General features: G+C 37.2%; 1 protein-coding gene across 20 annotated transcripts in view; it reads left to right on the top strand.

Annotated features, from left to right (window-relative positions):
* The window catches only part of LOC107090598 (adhesion G protein-coupled receptor L3-like), a 324,724-nt gene that overhangs the window by 163,539 nt on the left and 140,001 nt on the right, over positions 1-21,184 (top strand). For all 20 annotated transcript variants that reach the window (XM_015384080.1, XM_015384069.1, XM_015384068.1 and 17 more), the window contains exon 5: positions 4,667-4,776. In XM_015384080.1, coding sequence (XP_015239566.1) covers positions 4,667-4,776 — 110 coding nt within the window. The remainder of the gene's footprint in view (positions 1-4,666; positions 4,777-21,184) is intronic.

The raw sequence follows: 21,184 nt of genomic DNA, 5'->3' as shown, positions 1-21,184 counted from the left end.
CTTGCACTTCATGAACTTTAAATAAAAAAGTCATAATTTATTTTTTTTTTTATATAAAAGATTGTGGAATGAAAGGAAAGGTTGTGATACTGTATACTAAGAATAGACACAATCCCAATCTGATGGGATATGCCAGGGTTATTTGATTAAAGAATTTGTTTGGCATACATTAATGCAGATTTACAGCTTGCTTTGCTTTTCTTTTCAGTTTAATTTTGTACATATTGTTTAGAAAAATCACCAAGGTAATTTGACCATTAGGACCTAACTCAGAATTAACTCCTTCTACTTTCCAAGTTGCATGAGTCCCACCTTCCTGTTAGTTTAAATTAGTCTATAACAACCAAGTGTAATGCTATAATCCTCCAATCCCATTTTTATTTCAATGGTTTTCTGTCTAAATTAATTAATCTTTTCTATAATATCAAGGTCTCTATGCAGCCTGAAGATGTGTGAACTTTAACTGTCATATCTGCAGATGAGTGTTAAATATAATCCCTTCCTTCCTTCCTTCCTTCCTTTCTTTAACAAATGTTATACTTTTCAAATGTTATACTCTACTTTTTTAAACCACTTTAAATATCTGTTCAGATAGTATTTAAGCAAACAGCATCTGAGACTTTTAATGTGCATGCTGAGGTAAAAAATGGACATTGAGTATTTTTTTTTTCTTTCTGAAAATGGGTCACGATTGGCTCAGCTTAAGTTTAGAGTTCTTGTTAAATAAACATTCTGATGTTTAATCCCCCAAGAGGATGTTAAATTGATAAGGCGTGTGATTAAAACTCCAGATTTGTTCATAGCCTTAACCCCCAGAGGTATGTGAAGTTGAATCTATGTTGCCATCTAAATGAGTGAAGGTGGGCTAAATGAATCAACAAAAAAGATGAATTGTTTGTTGTTTATGTGTATTTATTTATCTCTTGTCTCAGGGTTTTTGTCTTCATTTAAAACTGTTGCTTGCCTCACCTACTGGTAACAAACCTCCCAGTTCCAAACACTAATGGGCTCATAGGGGGACCCATAGCCTTCCGTGAGAGTTGTTTTTCAGCTTCATCAGCTTGACCTTCTTATTTAGTTGATTGTCATTTACTGCCTTTGCATTAACTCGTGGTAGGCAAGAAATGACTGTAGTGACTGAGCGACGGAGACGGATGACTGGTTGGGTTCATGAACCCATAAAACTCACATGGGAGAAAGGCAGCGGACCATATCTCATTACCGGCTCAGGCCTGAAATGAGATAGGTCCCTTTTTTGCCTGTCCCTCACTGCTTCCATTGATTAGTCAGCAGCCAATCAATGTTAATTAAGGTGTAGGGAATCCTTTAATTGTGGCATATGAATCATGATGTCAGACCCTGCCTTGACCTTCACAGGACTTAGACTGTGAACAGTCTAAATACTGTTTGTATATTGTAGGATAATGGGGATTGTAAATGAACATAGATTTAACGTGCTGCTATCCTGAATGTGCTGCAGTCTGTGATTGTTAACCTTTCATAGATCAAAGAAGCCACATGACCAGACTTTGCACAATTTTTTGCAGAAGCTTTTTAATAATTTAGAAAATCGTTGAAAAGCAGATGTATTCCTGCCATTTCACTTTAAAAAGAAACTCAAATAAATCAAACAATTAACAGTGCTTAGTAATATTTGTGAAGTTTTTACTTAATGCCTTAGAGTTGGTTTTAGTTCCTTTTAAACTTTGAATATACAAAAAATAAGACCATCCATCCATTTTCCAACACGCTTAATCCCAATTGGGTTCTCGAGGGGTGCTGGTGCCTATCTCCAGCTGTTAATGGACGAGATGCGGGGTACACCCTGGACAGGTTGCCAGTCCATCACAGGACAAAACAGAGACAAACAACCATTCACACACGCACACCTAAGGGGACTTTAGAGAAGCCAATTAACCTAACAGTCATGTTTTTGGACTGTGGGAGGCTGCCGGAGTACCCAAAGAGAACCCACGCATGCTCAGGGAGAACATGCAAACTACATACAGAAAGACTCTAGGCCAGGAATCGAACCCAGAAACGTCTTGCTGCAAGGCAGCAGTGTTACCCACTGTTCCACTGAGCTGCCCCAAAAATAAGACCAAACTAAGTTTACAGTGCTATACACACACACATACACCAATATATATATATATATATATATATACACAAGCATACAGTAGAAGAAAGAGCAGAAATAACAGCAATTGGTTAACTTTCAAATTCAATACACTACAGTGGATTAAAGACACAAAGGCTACGGTACGCCAAGTTACATATTCAAGCATATTATTTAAATGTTAGGTGAAGAAAAAAGGACTCAAAGGCATGAAACAGAGAAAACTCTCCCTGTCCATCGATTCATCAGGTCAGGTGCCAAGGGTCTAGCAGGAACTTCCTCTAACTCATTGATACGAAGACCACATTGGATGTATATTCCCTTCAGCAAGTTCTGGGTCCTGTAGACAACCTGCAAAGAGAGGTGCTCAGGATACATTAAGATTAGATGTCTGAACCATCTGACTCCCTTTAAAGTGAAGTCCTGTCCCCCATTGGAGGAGGCCTATTTTTTGAATGTTTTATCTGGGATTTCCTCTGTCGATTCCCCATTCCATCAAACATTAGTTAAGGACACCAACACATTTAGAATCCCTCTCTTAAGGCACAGATTGAATCCACCAATAACGGCAACCTAGAAAAAAAAATGTAAACCAAAGCCAATTTTATTCAGGAAAGGACACAAATGTATTGATTATGTTAAGAAGCTTCTTGGCAGAACCAAGGTAAAAAATGAACAAGGCTGTTAATCACTGGTCTAATGAGTATTTTTTTTCAGATTACAAAAACATAGCAGGCACAATATCCAGGATGCTTGTGGTCCAGTGTGAAATTTTTAGTTATTCAGGGTATCATATTCTCTGCTGTTTGCAGTGTTTTAAGTCCAAAGCCAGAAGTAGCCAGCTACTATTTTTTGTTGATTCTACAATGTGTCCCTCCACATTTGTCCTCAACTCAACTTCTAATAACTATGCTTAGAAGTAACACTCTGATCTTTTAATTAGCCTATTGTACAGTAGGCCTGCTAGTTAGACAACTGTTAAGTCAACAATTTTCCACTTTTATTTGTGGGCTCTAACATTTCTTAATTTAATTCCTGCTTACTGTAGTTAGTGTCATGTAATATTGCATTTTTGTTACCTAAAGGCCATAATCATACGATTTGACAGAAAGAAATGCTTTAAATATATTCATATGTGTGTAAATATATGTTTTACTCTAATCACGAAATTAGACCATTGAGTATATTAATCATTGATATGTTTTTTTTTTTATTATTCTTATTTTCCAAAGTGATGAAATAAATGCTGCTGCTGTTATACAGGGAAGTCCTCTCTTTGCATATGAAGTGGAGCTTCTGATTGATGACTGCCAAATACAAAATGGCAAAAGAGAACACCACAGGCACCATAATTGTGTTCTTTAATGGAGACCCTCATTTCAGGCTGGAGATAATTTTGAAGTCAGTTGATTGTGTCTATACCCTTCCTCAGAAAATCACCCCTCAACCACCTCCCACTACCATAACAACCATCCATCATGTGGTAATAATACTCCAACCTGTGCAGGGTCTGGTTGGTATACCCATGAGTTTCAACACTATATATATATATATATATATATATATATATATATATATATATATATATATATATATATATTTTTTTTTTTTTTTTTTTTTAAGATTAATTTCATCCTGTTTTATGTTTCAGAAAACAAATTCCTTTAAAAAAAAAAGGCAAATTGAGCTAAATCCTACAGTTGTTTGTTTAAGCACAATGCCTGTATTTAAAAATCTAACATTGTTCTAGTTGTTTTTTAAAGGCTATTTCCAAACCTTACACCTTATTACTACACTTAATGAAATACTTCAGATGTTTGTTGCTACTTAAAATAAAAACAGTTTAGTTATTGTGTTATCTCTCCTATTCAACGTACCCTGGGCAAAAAAATTACATTAAAAGCTTAAAATAAAACCTACCAACTAGTGCATCCAAACACTCCTTCCTGACTGTATTATACAGTTTAAAGACACAAACATCTCATCTATGTTTGTATTATTTTTTTTATTATCATTGTCAGTAGTATTTGTTGTAGTAGTGTCACTGTTTTTATTCTACTTCCTAAAATAATATATAGTTTGTACAAAGGTGCAGGGTTATGAAATTTGAACTTTGCACATTAAAAATGCATGTTTTTTCTAAGCTTTTACTTTGCAAGAACTTAAGTTTACCATTTTCTCACACCAACTCAATAAGAGTTCAGATTCTTCTGTCTAAAACAAATAGCTGTGTAAGTCTGGGTTTATTGTGTTTTGACATTTTGACAAAGTGTTTTTCTTATTTTTTAAATGACTTTCTAATCAGACAGATGCACAGTAATTGCAGGAGGGGATCAATCATCTGGTTTGTCTTTTAAATCCCAGTATTTTCGTTAAAGTTAGTGTTGTTAGAGAAATCCTTACGATTTAGAGCATGCAACGGGCTCTCAGGAACTATATCATAGAAAGGGCAATTTTACTATTTGGGATTTTCACTATGATCTATTTGTGCAGCTCATTACTGTTGGTTTTACTTTTTAATAATTACATTTTCTGTGATTTCTGCAGGTGTAACAACAGGACACAGTGTGCTGTGGTGGCCGGACCAGATGTCTTTCCCGACCCATGCCCAGGAACATACAAATACCTGGAAGTCCAGTACGAATGCGTGCCCTATAGTATGTATTTCCCACAATTTCCTAATGTTCTCTTTCATACTGATGCCTTTGTAGCAACAATGACTCATCAGCAACTTTATCATTCCTCTGTCGCTACGTCTTAATTGTGCGATGCAGGGTGGTAAAACAGATTAGGACCCCGCAGTGAGCATAATGCAAAGATTTCTGTGATGGTGTTTTGGAGTGAAAAAGAAAGTATACAATTTATCAAGCAGAGGAATGTGAGCAGCAGGGGATGTCATCAAATTATTTGACGTAAGTGGGAGGGAAGGCTTTCAGTATTGTTTTTTATCTCTATTAAATTTCGACGTCTGCAAGCCTGGACTTCACCTTGTAAATATCTTTGATCTGATAACGTTACAACATAGCAGATTTTGAAAAAGAAATGTACTTTACTTGTAACAGTTCATTTAAACATGAAACAAATTTGCAACACATCACGACTGTACACGTAAGAAAAGAACTGCTGGTTTTCTGTTCAGCACTTGAAACATGCAACTGTTTGGACCAATAAGGCATTTCTAAAAGGTGCTGGGATCAACAAGAGGTTGTGTCATTAAAAGAAAAAGAGCTGCAACAAAGTGCAGTGGAAATATTTAGTAATGGGTGGGACGGGTAAGAATAGGGCCACAGGATGAGCACATGAATAGGAAATCTACATGAGGTCAGAGGAAATGGAATGGACTTTGCTATATGACCCTAGGTATTGTTTTAGGATGACTTTTCAGCAGATCATCAAAGTCGGTCACATTGCCTGCCAAGATCCTGATGTGCTGTCAGGGCTGATATGGAGAGAAAAAAAAATGTTTGAAAATATCTACTGTGGGCTTTCAGCTACACGGTCCACTGCAGCCTCAAGATTGAAGAGAATTGGAGTAATTCAAATTCAAATCAAAACCATCTTCCCAACATTTTAGGTCTTTACAATCTTCCCTTAGAAGTGTGACTGACAGCAGCTTTCATCTTTTGATGTAAGAGCCCTTTTTTACCAGTGATCTAAAGCCTGCAAGCACCACTTTTATATCCGATTCCCTCATATTAGCACATTCTGTCATTCCAGCCACCCAGTGTCTTTTTCCACATTACGATGTGAAACACTGACCCAGCTGAAGCCGCTTCAGTGGTCAGACCCACACTTCATTGGAACTGTGGTCAACAACAACTCTCATCCAACTTATTTTTCCATAATATCCTGTCCTTTATATCCTGTAGTGGATCCTGTTGGAATGAACTTGAACTTTTGTTTAATTTACCAATAATTGCAATTTTTTCCATTTTTCATTGGTGGAGCTGGACAGTTTGACTCCAGTGTCCTCTTGTTTGTTTTTCTTTTTTTTTCTTTTTTTTGTCTGCATCGTAGTATTTGCTAGTAGAAGCCATATACATAGAATTACATGTAATCAAATCACCTCCAAGATCAGCAGACAATCAAGATTTTGTGGCCAATTTAGTTTGTTTAGTAAAGCTTTGATGTGCTGATACAGATTTAAGCTTAAATCAACTTCTTCTTAATCAAGTTCCCACCAACGGCTCGAAAATAATCTGGCACTGTTGTCTGGTCTGAAGGCTGGGCAAATAGAGACTAATGCAGGGGGAACTGGGCGGAGCTGAGAAGATGTGTGAAAAGAGTAATCAGACCAGACATCAGTGCCAAGATCCTGACACGTATATATTGATAAAATATAGCAAAATAGGAAGCTTTTAGGTTCCTGAATTAAAAAAAAACAATAAATAGAATAAAGTATGGGAAACTCTTATAATCCTTCATAAACAGAGATGCAAATTTATAATTTAAAGACATAATCTGTCTTAGAACCATCATTAAAGACAGGTTATGTCATTCAAACATTAGGTCAGACTACTTGTTACCTAGTGTGAATTATGTAGACGGTAACAATGATCAGTGGGAGACGCACATTGCACTGTTGGAACTGTGCTTAAACAGGTGGCTATGGTTGAGTGTTAAACTTGGCTCCATGAAAAGCATAAAATAATTGTTCATTTACTGTCTGTAAAACTGTACTAAAGGAAATTTTGTTTTGGAAACCTTTTGTGTATACAAAATAAAAAAAATAAAAGTTGTTTACGTCTAATGAAAGTCATCACATTTAGTAGGGATTACTCAGTGTCATGACTTTTTTATTATCTTGTTACGAATGCTTTACATGGTGCCCTTCACATCCTCATCCTTCATAGTTTTGGTTGAGAATTTGATGCTGCTTTTCTATGCAACATGCCTGAATAGGCTTTATTTAGCTGATAGCTTAAGGAGATATTTGAGTGTTTATACTCACAAAAACTCCTGCACTGGATTGGCTTTCTATCATTTCATAATTCTGTTCTGGCATACATTTTTCTCTTACACCAACCTCAATGTCTCTGCTTAAGGTTGAACATTGGTGCCCTCTTATAGAAGGCAAGCACAGTGCAACACTACTGCATGTGATTATACCGACTAGGTCGGTATAAGCAGATGTAAACTATTTTTAACCTAAAAAAATCAATTATATGTAATTTAAAAGTTGTTTGCATTCCAGAGGATTACTTGATTAGGAGATAGCCAAGTTAAAATAATGATGTAGAAGCTCATAATTATGGCTTAGCAGTCTCAATATTATGAGATACTATATATATTTAGAGATAATATCTCATAATAATGGTATACAAACGTCATCATTTTGAAGTCATAATAATGAGATAGCTAAGTCAAAATAATAATAAAGTATCTCATTATCAGATAATTAAGCTACATTATGAGATACAGTTTTTTGGACTTAAAAAAACAGCTTGTTTGCATAGAATTTACTGATTTTGATATCACCTTAAAACCCATAACAGAGGGCAATTTGTAGATATTTTTAATGATGTAATTGGAAGAAATCCATCTCTGTCTATAGGGAGAAACCAGATCATTTTTTGTCTGGAGTGAACATCTAAATGTATTCTTTTTACCAGAAATGTATCTTGGTAGCTTAAAATAGTGAAAAAATAAATGATTGCACCTCGAAGACATAAATCAGTTCTTTTGAAAAATAATAGATGTATCAAGCCAGAGATGGGTAATCCAAGGATCAATACAGTTATTTAAAGCACAGTTTTTCATATTAAATACCTTTGCTTCCAGCCTTTCACTTATTAATGATCTAGTTCTAAAGGTACCAGGTATAATACACATCCCTCTGTAGAATGACTCCCTTCTGGTTATTCTGAGGAACTTAAGATCATCCTATGCTTTTTATAAACTCCCTTCAGAGAAATCTGGGTCTACCCACCCTACTTTAACTGAGAAATGCAATGATATCTTAATTTGTGGTCCAAACCACACATATTTTGAAGTAAGAGAAGTTTGTATTGTATTTTCTTCTTTTTTTTGTCTATATCTCATGGAAAACAAGAGAAGAAAAGAAGTTGATTCATGCATGGTCCTATGATTAGAAACATTTGCTTTTTTCACCCTTGCTGACCGAAACACCATCAGCATTATTCCGTACAGGGTCCCCCCGCATTTCCTGCCTCATTTAGCCATCACTCAAAAAACTTTTCACCATGAGGTATAATATAAATAAGAGGGAACACCTTGTTCCGGGGAAGAGACATTAGCCGCTGTGGATTCTGGGTTGGAGGTACCCATACAGCAATAGGAGTGTCAATGCTTTTTTGACATTAATGGTACACAAAATAAATTCAAATGGGCCAATTTTATAACATTACTCCTAGGCTAGAAAGCAGAGAGGCCAACATACGCTGAACTTGTTCTTTTTTTAATATTTTATGCTCTTATTTTTAGGTTTCTAATGACTCTAAAATATAGGTAGTTGTCAAAAAACAAAATAAGTAGAAAAATAACAAACATGAGGAACATCAAAGAATATAAAATACACTTCAATTTTCAGAAATTTGGGTTTATAACTTCCAGATAATAGAGAAAGAAATACATTTGGTTAGTTAGAATTTCTTTCAATACATTTTTTCCTGTTTTTCCTACTTAGGCCAGCAAAGGAAAACTATTAAAGCAAATTCCATACCTGTCCAGACGGTGCAAAAACCGCTTTTCATCTACAAGATCCTGGTCTTTATCCTGATACATCTACTTCTTACATGTTTCCCTGTACTTCATTTAAATTCCTTCCTTTATCTGCACCTTATCTCCCTCACACCTTCCTCCAGGATCTTCAATCTCTGTTCTGCAGGTCTGTGGTCTCTCTCACTCTGTTCCATTCGATCACCTTCACTTGCAGTTCTTGTATTTGTATTCAGCTTAGTACTTTCTTCTTCTGGGATAAATTACAGCTCTCATCTCTTCCCCGATATCTTCATAAAGTGTCATGATTGCAGACTCAGATGTGCCTTTAATAATGGAAGAGGGTGGAGTGTGCTAAATCGATGGACATATACCGTAGATACAATATTGATTTCATTAATTTGCTATTTGATACGCTCCATCAGATGTAATGGAGGGGGAAAAAAAGAAGTTATAACAATTACTGCTTAGAGCGGCAGTGTCTGCATGTGGCAGTGTCACAAGCCGAGGTAACCAATCATACTTCCATTTTAGCTGCTGTCTGAATAATTGTTTGAACTTAGATCTAAATCTCATGATAGAAGATAAAAACATGGTGAACAATCAAGGAGGGGAGACAGTGGTATTACATGGGGAAAATTTGTGACATAACAAAGTGTATATTTAAGAAAAGGCATCTAGTATATGATTATTATTTGGGCTGAAACAATTAATGCGATTCATCATGATTAATCGATTATTGAAATAATTATTAACTGATTAATGAATCTATTAATTGTTAACTGGATTATAGAGAATGTAAAACATGCCTTTAGCAGACAAAGCAACCACATAAAGCAGTAATTATACCAAAATTGTAAAAATATATAAACATTATGCTTTCAGATAAAATAAATATGTCTTTGTTTATAAATGGTAAAAGGCCTATACTTATTTGGCACTATAGAACTTGATCAAAGTGCTTTACATGATGTTCAGTCATTCACCTATTCACGCACACACTAACACACTGATTTGTAAATATCCTTAGGATAATTATCATTGATGATGTGTGAGTTTATTACGCCCTAATAGTAGCAAGATAATAATCCCAACCTGATTTTGGAACGGCTGACCAGACTAATAATAGCTTCCGAGAAGATAATTATTTTAGAATATAATAGAATGGAATTCAACTTTATTGTCTGTCAAAAGTAAAGACCAATGAGATTAACTCTCTACATTTAACCCATCCCCTTGGGGATATGGGCTGCCATTGTACGGCGCCCAGGGAGCAGTGTGGGGTTAAGAGTGCCGGTTTTGGGGATCGTACCGGGTACTTTGCAACCTTTTCAGAGCACAAGCGCACTGCTCTCAACAGTAGGACATCACTCCCCCATTAGTAGCAGGAGTTACCTCACTGGGATTAAAAATAGATTTCTACCAAGAATCCAAGAAAATAATTTCATTCTGATATTTTCCCAAAAGGGAGCAGTAATATCTCTAGTCAGAGATATACCGGAATGCATGTATGATTTTAAGTATATTAGGGCTTGAGAAAACAAATTTACCCATAATTCTTTCTATGTGAGGACTCACTTAAGATAACCATCACCCTGGAAAAACTAGGTTTTAAATGCTTCAAAACAGAATTACTAACATATTTTCCTCAATACGCTTCTAAGTGGAACATAAATGCTTTTTAATGCACAATGATAATCAGTATGACCACCTTTCTGTAGAACAGGGCTTTTATGATGACTCATAAATATGACTCTGCTCCAGTGACTGACATCTTGTTATCACCCCATCCTCTCACCTTAACTTTCAGTGGTTCAGTAGAGAGATTCCAGCCTATTCTCTTTGTGGCTTATTAAAAACCTTCCTCCCTCACTCTTTCCATCCTGGTCTTAGTGTAACTTTCACTACACAACAGCTCCTCCCTAAGGTCGAGCTGATAAGAGGTCAGGACAGCAGTGTCTTCCTCCTACACAGCCCCCGCGTTCTTCCTCAGCAGTAATGAAGCTCTCAGATTCCCTCAGTGGCCCCTCAGACTCTCCAACCTGTCACACAAGATCGGGGATCCGGATCCGTGCTGCCATGCTCTGCTGTTCAAGTAAAATTTTTTTGAGATGTTGAGAACTTGTGGCCATTTTCAACCTGGAATGTTTTCCTCTGCTAGTTAGTTGTACCTTTACTTTGTAGCTTCTGTGGAAAATTACCACATTTTCGTCCAGGCAGGCAATTAAAATGAAATAAAAAATGAGATGAAGTGTAATTACATGTCCATTGCCTTTAGAGAAGGAGAGAAGTGCAGAAAAAGTGAAAAAACAAAGGCAGAGAAATAACCTGCTGGCAGTCTGGTACTATACATAAGCCACCAGTCCCCCCGCTGTTTGTAGCTAATAAGGACAATGTAAAATCCAGTCTATCTCACAGTGGGATCCAGCTCAGTCCTGTCGGCTTCGCCGCACAATTTGGAAGCAAAGCCTGTATATATAATCATGCAATCAATTCTTAGATTTGCACAAAGCTGTGTAGGTTCGTGCTTCATAGAAAGTTGACATGTCATTTTTCATGCATTTCTTATATTTCTAGGTTTGCCTAAAGATGTATATTTAATTTTGCTTGTTTAAAGAAAGCTTAAGGCCTGCTGTTGGCATAATGGTGCAAACTGTTTAAGCAAGCTTCACTGAGTACCAGCTACCACTCTGCAATAGTAAACCAGTAAAATTGATACTCTAAACATGACTCACATACATTAAAGCACAGGCTTTATGTAGGGTGATGAAAGAGTTCATTCTTGACAAGTACAAGACACCTTGGAGAAAATGACCTGATTTCATGGTATTCAAAAGACACTCAGCATGGTTGAATCTTGTTGGTTACATATTTTTTATCCAAATAAAATTTGTTGGGATTTCTTGGAAGCTGATTTTACTGATCAGGAACCAGTAAATCTTAAGGCTGAACCGTTTGTGATGTTTTAGAAATATATAGCATTGGAGTAAGTCTTTTTAATCTCAGTATATATTTGTAAAGTAAATTTTTTGTAATTGTTCAAAGCAAAAACTATTCAGCAGCTTGGTTGTTATTTCCTTTGCAGGGTCATCTTTAACTGCGGTTACAATTCAAAGAAAATTTTGGTTCATTTTCTTAATTTAGCGTTGATTCAAAACCCATGTCAGCTCAAGGCTCTTTACAGAATCAGTTCAAAAAATTATATAGGCAGTTTAGGTGAAAGGTTGTCCAAGGAAACTATGCAGAGTCAGTGCATCAGGTCTTTAACTTGCAGCAATCACACCTCTTGGATGAAGTGACATACGATAATTGCTTGCTTGATGTCGTTGACTTTGCAGCAATCCAACTTACCAAACATGCATTAGGGACAGTGGACAGCAATACACCACTCTAACTGAAAGGCTCCTTCAACAGAACCAAGCTCTGTGTGAATGGCCGTCTGTCAGTTGCATTAAAGTCTTACCCAATTTCTTTGTATAGGAGTGACACATGCTCTTATTCTGCACTTCTGTTTCTACTCCTGTTCCTCCACCTTTCATGTTGTCAACACTAAGGAAACTATTATGGACAGGAAAAGAACGCTTGACTTCAGTTCCCAAACTGCTCTTCCCTAAGCCTTAAAGACGTCACTATGAGATGGAAACATACTTTGATGTTATTGGGACAGCAGGGTTCTGAAAAAGAAACACAAAAAAGAGAGGTTATGCAAATGTAGCAAAAGTCTGTAGCTCTCCATCATAAAATCCTAAAAATATGAAGGTTTGTAGAAATTTATTTTAATGTATTTTTGTGAAAACCCATCCTGTCAAGCAAAAAATGATGGGATTCTATATAGGTCTTAAGCATTAGATAGGAACCAGGGCTTTTAGCAGCTGTCACTAACATATCAATAGCATAATGAGTCTTAATTCAGTTGGTGGAAATTGACTGACGACTTGGCAGGAAACATAGTGTTGAATTTTGATAGATATGCATGAACAGGAGTAAAGATTAGGACTGTTTCCCCCCCAGGCCTGAAACTGCTGGTGGAGTGGAGATAGATGAAATTGGTCAGTCTGTAGACTGCTGGTTAGTGAGATGGTATGCTGAGCTTTATGGGGAGATCCAGTGGATTGCGTGAGCTGATACTAGAGCTTCACTCAGGGACCTGGAAGATGGAAGTCCAGCTTGGATAACACAGGTTGAGAGAAGCGGAAAGGAAAGGGAAAGGAAAAACTCCCCACTGGGAAGAAACCTCTGGCAAAACCAGGCTCAACATGGCGGCCCTTCTGCCGGACCAGTTGAAACGAGACGTGTAACGCAGAGGTGGGTTGAAACAGGGACATCTGAATCAAGTCACACAGCACAACCACCGCCTGTGCACTAGGTAGCAGATGAGTTGCGGATTGCAGGCCTTTTAAGATAAACTTTGGATGCCGATTGGTTTTCGTGAAGGTGTGGTTCAAAGCTGATTGGCTGTGTTGCAGGTGGATGTAGGCGAGCAATTAGTGTCTTCAGTTGAACTCCCACCTAGGCTCCATTTTAGTTAAATATAGTGTTTATATGTTTATATTATTATTTACTATAAGATTCCTGCCCTGTTTCTCTGTTCTGCTCCTGTTCTTATCTCTCTCCTCTTAGCCTCCTCTGCCTTCATTAGTTTTAGCAGTTCCTCATCTCCATCTGACAGCTCTTAACTTTGTCTTCCACAGCTTTTTACACACTTGCCTCTTCATATAGGCTCCCTGGTTCACATTATTCATTTGTGGTTTCTTCTGTTGCTCTGTGTTATGGTTCTTCATGTCATCATTTGTGCTTTGTGCAGTTTGGTTATTCATTAAATATTGTTTCCCCATGATTACCTAGACTATTGTTCAACTGCCAACAGATCTAGTAAACTTTTGCAAGGTACTTTCCAATTGCAGGAACAAATTTCTACCACAAATACCACAGTATTATAGAAAACATACAACCATAATGTGTAAATCAATGAAGCCTAGAGCATCAGTTCAGTTTTTGCATAATAATGTCTAATTAATGTTTAAACACTAATCTGGATTTACTTTTTTACTAAATCCAAGATATGTAATGCAGCAGCATCAGCATTCTATCTCTCTAAACCAAAGGCAAGTTCTCTCAGCCTTGGATAATCTCCCGGCTACTTATAAGTTTCTTGGAGAGAAGATCACCCCTACATGATGAGGTCATCTCATCAATCTACTAAGCAGGTTGTTGGGAAGTCAGCACTCTGATAGTAGATACGTCAACACACCACACCCAGAACACTTTAAACTCAAATTACAGTAAACCTGCAGCTTTTTCAGGTCCTTATGTCTCCTTTACCTCACTGTCTAGGCATCTTCAGGATCTAAAGCCACCTCATCACTCAGTAACAGCTGTCCACGCCCCAGCCTACACAGCATGCCTTAACCCTTTATCCCTTTATAGAGCTGGTTACCGTTTTCGATCACTTGCATACCCCTTAAGAATGGAGTCCCCCCGTCTCTCAGAGAGGTCTAGAAGCACACGATCTGTATCCAGCCATTTAGTAAAGATACTGATACATGGCTGTAGATGAGCCCTTGAATGATGTTACCTACGCTAAATTAAGTAAAAAAAAAAGGTAAACAAGTCAATAAGAAAAGGTACAAAAGCTAATTGAAAAGTTAAAAAGTAAAGTTATAAATTGAATAAGCCTAGTTAACAATGATATTTAGTTTTATAAGCTAAAAAATAAAGGTAAGTGCCTGCATTAATGCCACTAAAGTTATGTTGTACTATGTTTTTTTTATGAATTTCTTGTTGAAACACTTTTGTTATTTTACTTAATATATTTGGGAAGTTGGCATTTCTTTTTATTACATTGACATTGATTTTTGTCATCAAGATATCCATATTTTTTATGTTACAAATGTAATAAGGTCTTGTCCTGGATTCCAATAACACTATTGGCATGAAATTTTGATTTTCAAAATATTTCACTGAGTGCCCTATAGAGGGTTAATGTGACTTCCTACAACATATCACAGATGAACATGAACATTAAGGTAGATTAATAAAGAAATGATTAGCAGAAAAATACTGGAATTTATTTTTTAATAAAGAGAAATATAAAACCCACAGCTATTTATGATCTCCCTCTGCTCTCACTCTTTGTTGGTTCTTCTGTTGTTGCTGGTCCTGTCGTCGCTGTTGTCCTCTCACCTCGTCTCTCCCTGGCTCCTTGTGCGTGTTTCCCTTGATGTTTCCGTGGTTCTGGTCTGTTACATTTTAGTTGGATTTTTGGACTGCCTTTGTTAACCAATGTATTCATTAAATCTACAAGTATTCACCTCAGCCTCTCTGCCTCTGCGTTTGGGTCCTCCAAACCTCAACCAAGACGTGACCAGTATTAACTAATGAATAGCAAAAGAAGTAAAAACGTCAATGATTTCCACATTATCTTAAGGCATGGCGGCTGAATTTGCTAATAAATGGTTTCAATATTGAAACAAGAACACAGCATGGTGATATGGCCCAAAACATCAGCCTGCAAATGCTATAGAATATTTCTACTCTTTATTTGAAAGGCTTAGTCAAAGTCCAGACCTAAACCAAATGAATGATCAGTGGCAAGTTCTGACAACTGCTTTTCACTAACACTCTTTATCTCAATTGACTGTGCTGTTTAGCAAAGGAGAATGAGCACATAATTCACAATTGCATACGATACTCTTTTGAGCTTTCACTTAAAATTCCGATAGAAAATCATTGTGATTTTAACATGATAAAATGTTTTAAAATTCCACAAATAGGAAAACTTTTGCAAGCCACTGAAATGGAGAATTGAAAGTAAAAGTGCAGTTGTAGTAAAGACCGGGTGGTATTTAGATCTAACGGGTGGGAATTCTTAAAAAAAATAAAATAGGAGAATTTTCCCTGTTGAGAGGCAGTACAATTGCATGGCGAGGCAGTGATTACCAAAGTGGATAAATAGCTGTGATAAAGGGGTGAATCTGGACACCGAGAAACTGTTCTCCCGCTCTAATAGCTAAATAAGCTGCTGTAATCTATCAGGTCTTGATTTTCTAGCAGCTGCTTCACCAGTTGCTAATAATATAAGTACAGATTTTCTCTTGTGTGGACAAAAATCTGAGCAACTGGCATACAAGCTATAGAAATGTCTATAGTGTGTGTTACAAATAATGTGATTTAATACATTGTAAGGGAACCTTTTTTTTCCTAGTGTTTTTTTTTTTTTTCTCCATGGGCTACAAACACACTGAGGAGCTTGTCTCTGAAAGTGCCAAGTGTCGAGGATACAGCACTAATTAGCGGCTGGTCTCCTCAGGGGTTTTCTTTTAATGATCACCCAGTGAATCATATATTCTATGATTCTATTCTACTATTCCCTCATCTGCTTTTGCTTTTGTTGTCTTCATTTTATATTCGCTTTCCTCCAAACATATAGTGACTTTGAAAGTCTTCATACCCACTTCTACAGAGCATTCTCAGCTATTGTATTGTGATTTTTTTTTTTGTGAGTGTGTCAGGTTTACATCAAAAGTAAACTGTCCACACTCAAAATAAATTTTGACTCTGATGAATTAATTTTATACTTAAATACTGAAGGGAGAATCTATTGTTTTTTGTTATTTTTTACAAAAGAAGCAAAGTTACACAGAATCAGTCTATGTGCACTGACTGTTAAGTGTCCATCAGAGAGACAGTCTATGCAACAAGTTCTGAGTATTCTACATTCCCTGTGGGTACTGTGTTTTTGCAAAACAGCTCTCTTTAACTCCAGTCAGATAATACATTTTTAACAATTTGGGCCTGGACTAAATTGCTTGTGCAAAAAAACAAACAAATGGCACTTGATGGCATGCTGGGAAAAGAATTAAGTAATTTGTTTCAACTTTGTTGGAGCAGGAATGTATCTAAAACCGGCAGGACAGTAGATCTTGAGGAAGTGTATGAGCCCCCTGGTGTAGCAGGTGATCTATAAACATTACATACACAATGGATAGGTACAAAAGCAGTGCAGACCACCCATTTTGAATAATGTGCGTGCTGCTGGTGGTTCTGGGGAGTAGTGAAAAAAGGGAACATATTAGGTCAAAAATCCATAGAGTTGTAGTTAATTATGGTAATGTTAACAATAGGGAAGCAGGAAAGTTGGTAAGAACTGATGGCAGGATGGAAATAATTTAAGTTAGTTCATTTTAATGTCATCAGGTTGTGGTGTAGCTTTTATTGCAATATTCATGGCTGTCCTCCAAAAATATAGTGACTTTAAGTGTGAACATGTAACACATTCAGGACACCAGCTTTTAAAAAACTGGAGTGGGAACCTCCTGGTTAAGATGAAAGGATGCCCCTGTATTGAAACAGCCTAGTCAAAGTCTTGTCCTTTTTGGGCAGTAAAACTTAAAATAGCATTTTGTGGACACTATCCAACACCACTTAACCTTACTTGTTAAGCTACACAGAATGGGTTAAGTTGTCACAATTTACAGTATATATGCAGCTGTATGTGAGCTCTATTAGCAGTAAAATATGGATTTAAAAGGTTTTGAGTTAGATTAATATATGCAACTGCTTGCCACATTATGAAAGGAAAAAAGGAAGTGAAATAAAACCTTTATTTTAAAAATTGCAATGGGAAAAAATTTTATATGACACGGCTTTAAAAACTATGTCATATTTTTGGTGATCCAGATACTGTACGTTATAAGTGTTACAGCAGCTGGCGTGTTCCACATGCCGTCTGCCCTCTTTAACGGTCAGTCCTGATGAGGTTTTATGCAGCCTTGGTAAGCATTGACTTCCTGCAGCCGTCCTTCAAAGAAAGACAAATGCAAACATACAATCTGACAGGATGAGGACATGCTTGCACACAGAAAGCAACTTGCATCGTCAAGGTTATAGGATGGTAGGGCTCTTTCCCTGCAGGAGGCGCAAGTGAAGTGACAGAGACAGAAAGAAGACACTATGGAAAGGAGATTGAATAAGTATCTGAAGGAAGCACAAAGAGAGCAGACAAATAGTTGGAAAGAAAAGAGGGCTGTTGAAAAATAGAACCTGTAATGATAGTTTGGGAGACACAAGTGCTGAGAAGGGGAGATGATTGGGGGGAAATAAAATGAGTGGGAACACAGAAGAAGAGATATTGCGGCCCGCTGTGTCCTCCCCCATCCTTAGGCACATGCTATTCAAAGCCCTGTAATCTGTGTCATTAATTAAAAAGCTGATGGGATGGAGTTAAGAAGGGGGGTTAACTTCAGCTTATTCTTCAAAACAGAGCACAGGGCTGGGGTGTCTGTGAGGGGAGGGTGCTGTAGAAAGTATTGCTGCCATTTTACCATAAATCTCTATTAGAGGCTAATGATACCATTCTGATACCTCTCAACCATTAGTGTGAAATTGGGAAGCATTAATTATTCAAATGAAAATCCATACAGCCGTCGATGACATGACGAGGTCGGTGCTCAACTGCGGCGTCGGAGGATCTTTAGTAGGAGACAGACCACACTAAGGGCCTGATCTTCAAAGATCCCAAATATATATAAGCGGTGCAAAAATGAAGGTGGTCTTTTCTTTTTTGTATATGGAACAAGTGGCCGTGTTGCAGGTGACCTACAAAGATCTCAGCGCAGATGTAAAGACATGTCAACCTCTTTGGTCCCGCCCATTAAACTGAACAGATTGCAAAGTGCACCTTGCAAAGTGCTATTAACAAAAGTAAAAGACAATAACACATAACCTTGCTTGGTTTTGTGTTTGCTTAAGCAAATTATTAAATGCATAAAGTATATGAGGAATTGATTTTTACATGAAGCTTATTGACAAAGTTCTCAGACTGTTTTGCTTTTTATTGCTTTAAGTATATCTTTTAAGTTGCCTCTGAATAACAGCAAGAATTTACTTAGAGCGTTTTTAGCATCTAAAAAGGAGCACAAAAAATATAAGAATATTGTTGGGGGGGACAGAAGAGATGAGGGAGCTAAGTGTCTTTCACTGAGTCAGTGACAGCCGTGACCAAAATCGTATTAGGGTCACAATAGAGGTGGTGGGGTGGAGTAAAAAAGCTTTTAAAATAAATCAATTCTGCCTCTCATTTTCTTCTCTTTTTTCTCTCCACCACTCCTCTTGCGTCTCCAGCTGTAGCAAAATGTGTACACCCGAGTAGTATGCCACAGTTATATCTTCTGAGGAGAAACATGAGTGGACATGGCATGAACAAATTACTTTGGGTGTACTGACGGCTGACCTTACTGCAACCCAACTTGGCCCCGTTTGGTCATTGGAAAATCCTGCTTGGCTGGACTGAAGCACAGGGAGTGCGCTGTTTTCTAGTTGGGGATTTCATCCACATCCTTTAGTCCCATTCTCACACCATCTCCCCCAGCGATTGCATCGTATACCAGCTTCTCACATCCCCAGCGCTAATGCCTTTTTTATAGATCATTACCTCCGCTCTCCCCTCGCCACTGTTAGTGATCGCTCAATCAGAAACACTGGCCTCTCCTGTGGTCCTTCCTGTGTGGCGGCAGCCCCTGGGAGGTGAGGAGGCTTCGATCAGGGCGCGTTAAGGCTGTTTGCTTTGATTTGATGCATACGGTCCACATGCAGTTCCATGTTTGGCGAATCGGTTGCAGCCCAGGGCAGTTGTTGCTTGTGCTAGTTGCAGACTTGTGTTTCAGTGACAGCTCAAATGTTCGCCGTTAATGAGGTGTCACGCTGTATTGTGAGGGGCTTTAAGATCTGACAAACAGACAACTTCTTGAGAGGTTTTTCCCATTTTTTGTTCCTCTTTTTCCCCATCTTATCTAATAACTTTCTCATCTTTTAAGATTCAACCTCCTTTCACCTAGATGCTGACCTCTTTACCTCACACTTTAGAGGAGAGCAATCCTGTAAACTTTGGTAACAGGTTAATCCCATTTTATTAGATGCTGGATTAATGAAGTGAAAGGGACCACAGGTGGAATGCTCTCTCAATCCTACTCTAAACCTTTAAATGATAGAGATAAACAAAACTCTTTGACCAACCTAAAGGGGCTTTTGTAAATTCTTGTCTTGATTCACATCATTTTACTGCATATCTTTCATATGAGTAAATCAATGCATGGTTCTCAAAATGTTTCACAACTAAAACTTTAAAATATATGGCATCATGTCCGTTTAGTTCATGTCTGTTAATATATCGTTAAAAACCCCCATAGGTATAGGTTCTATAAGCTACAACCTATACAAGTTGAAACTTAAGGATACTTCTCCAGGAGCTTTGAACATCTTTACACTGAGTCTCTTGCTAGGTCATCTTTGCAAAATACCCAAATCTCAAAACTACAGAAATAGCACTTCTTAAGTGTGCTTGCAGATTTCCAATTCAATTTGTATTTTGAACTTTGACTAGGCCTTTCTTTGACATGGTTTGCTGGAACCTTTCTACTAAACCTCCAGTTATAATTTTGTTGTACTGCTTTAAAGTGAACCTTTGCTCCAGACATTTTGTTTTTGTATTAAAGCTTCTTAGTGGAACTATTTCATTATTGCCCTTGATTTGACTTTATGAGTCCTCTTCAGAGCATGATGATGTCACCACCTTGATTAATTATAAGAAAATGTCCCTAGGGTGTTTTCTGCCTAACATAGTATCTCGTCTGTAAACCCAAATATAATTTTGATTTAATTTGATCTGATAATGTCTTTTCGGCTTGTGGAAAAATAAAAATGTGACTTTGTTTTTTGCTGAACTGACTTTTTGGTTATCTCCTTTATTTTGTGGAAAAAACCCCATACCCCCTTTCCTGTCAGCCTAAAAACTCAAAAAGAAAAAAAATAATAATAAAATAAAAAATAAAATCAGTTGGGTATAAAGAAAGTATCTATATGCCTAAATCTATGGTTCAATTAAAAAAATAAGACTTAAAAAAAAGATGAACTTTGAGAAACAAAGCTGAACTAGAACCATACATAGAAAAGAAGATGGTAAAGGTAAAAGACAGATTTCAAAAATTCACCCTTAAAGAATAGCGGCAAGAGTTCTTGTGTGTGATTACTGATTTGCAGTAACTCGAAATAGGGATGGGTACTTCTCACATTTGAACAAATGCGCTACTGGTGCCCAATTTTCTGATCATGTTGAACTCATCTTAAACACGATCTTTACTTACCTGGAGAAGATGCGGCTGCCTAACTTGTATTGTTATTGTCGCCACTGCTATAATTAATTGCTTCAGACATTTCTTCTCCCAGGTTGCTAGCTGCAAATAACTAGTCACTAACAGGCGCAAACATGCTAATGGATTTAAATGCATGTAATGCAAGAGAAAGTAAACTGCCTGTGATTGGCTACTTTTCAGGAAATCCTATTGCTTGAGACGGTATGGTTTTCTTCCTGGCTGTGGCTGGTAATGCTAG

Source organism: Cyprinodon variegatus, unplaced genomic scaffold (assembly GCF_000732505.1).
Source record: "Cyprinodon variegatus isolate N-32 unplaced genomic scaffold, C_variegatus-1.0 Scaffold302, whole genome shotgun sequence".
NCBI lineage: Eukaryota > Metazoa > Chordata > Actinopteri > Cyprinodontiformes > Cyprinodontidae > Cyprinodon > Cyprinodon variegatus.
The sequence above is the reverse complement of the archived record's forward strand: the minus strand, read 5'-3'. Positions and strand labels throughout refer to the sequence as shown.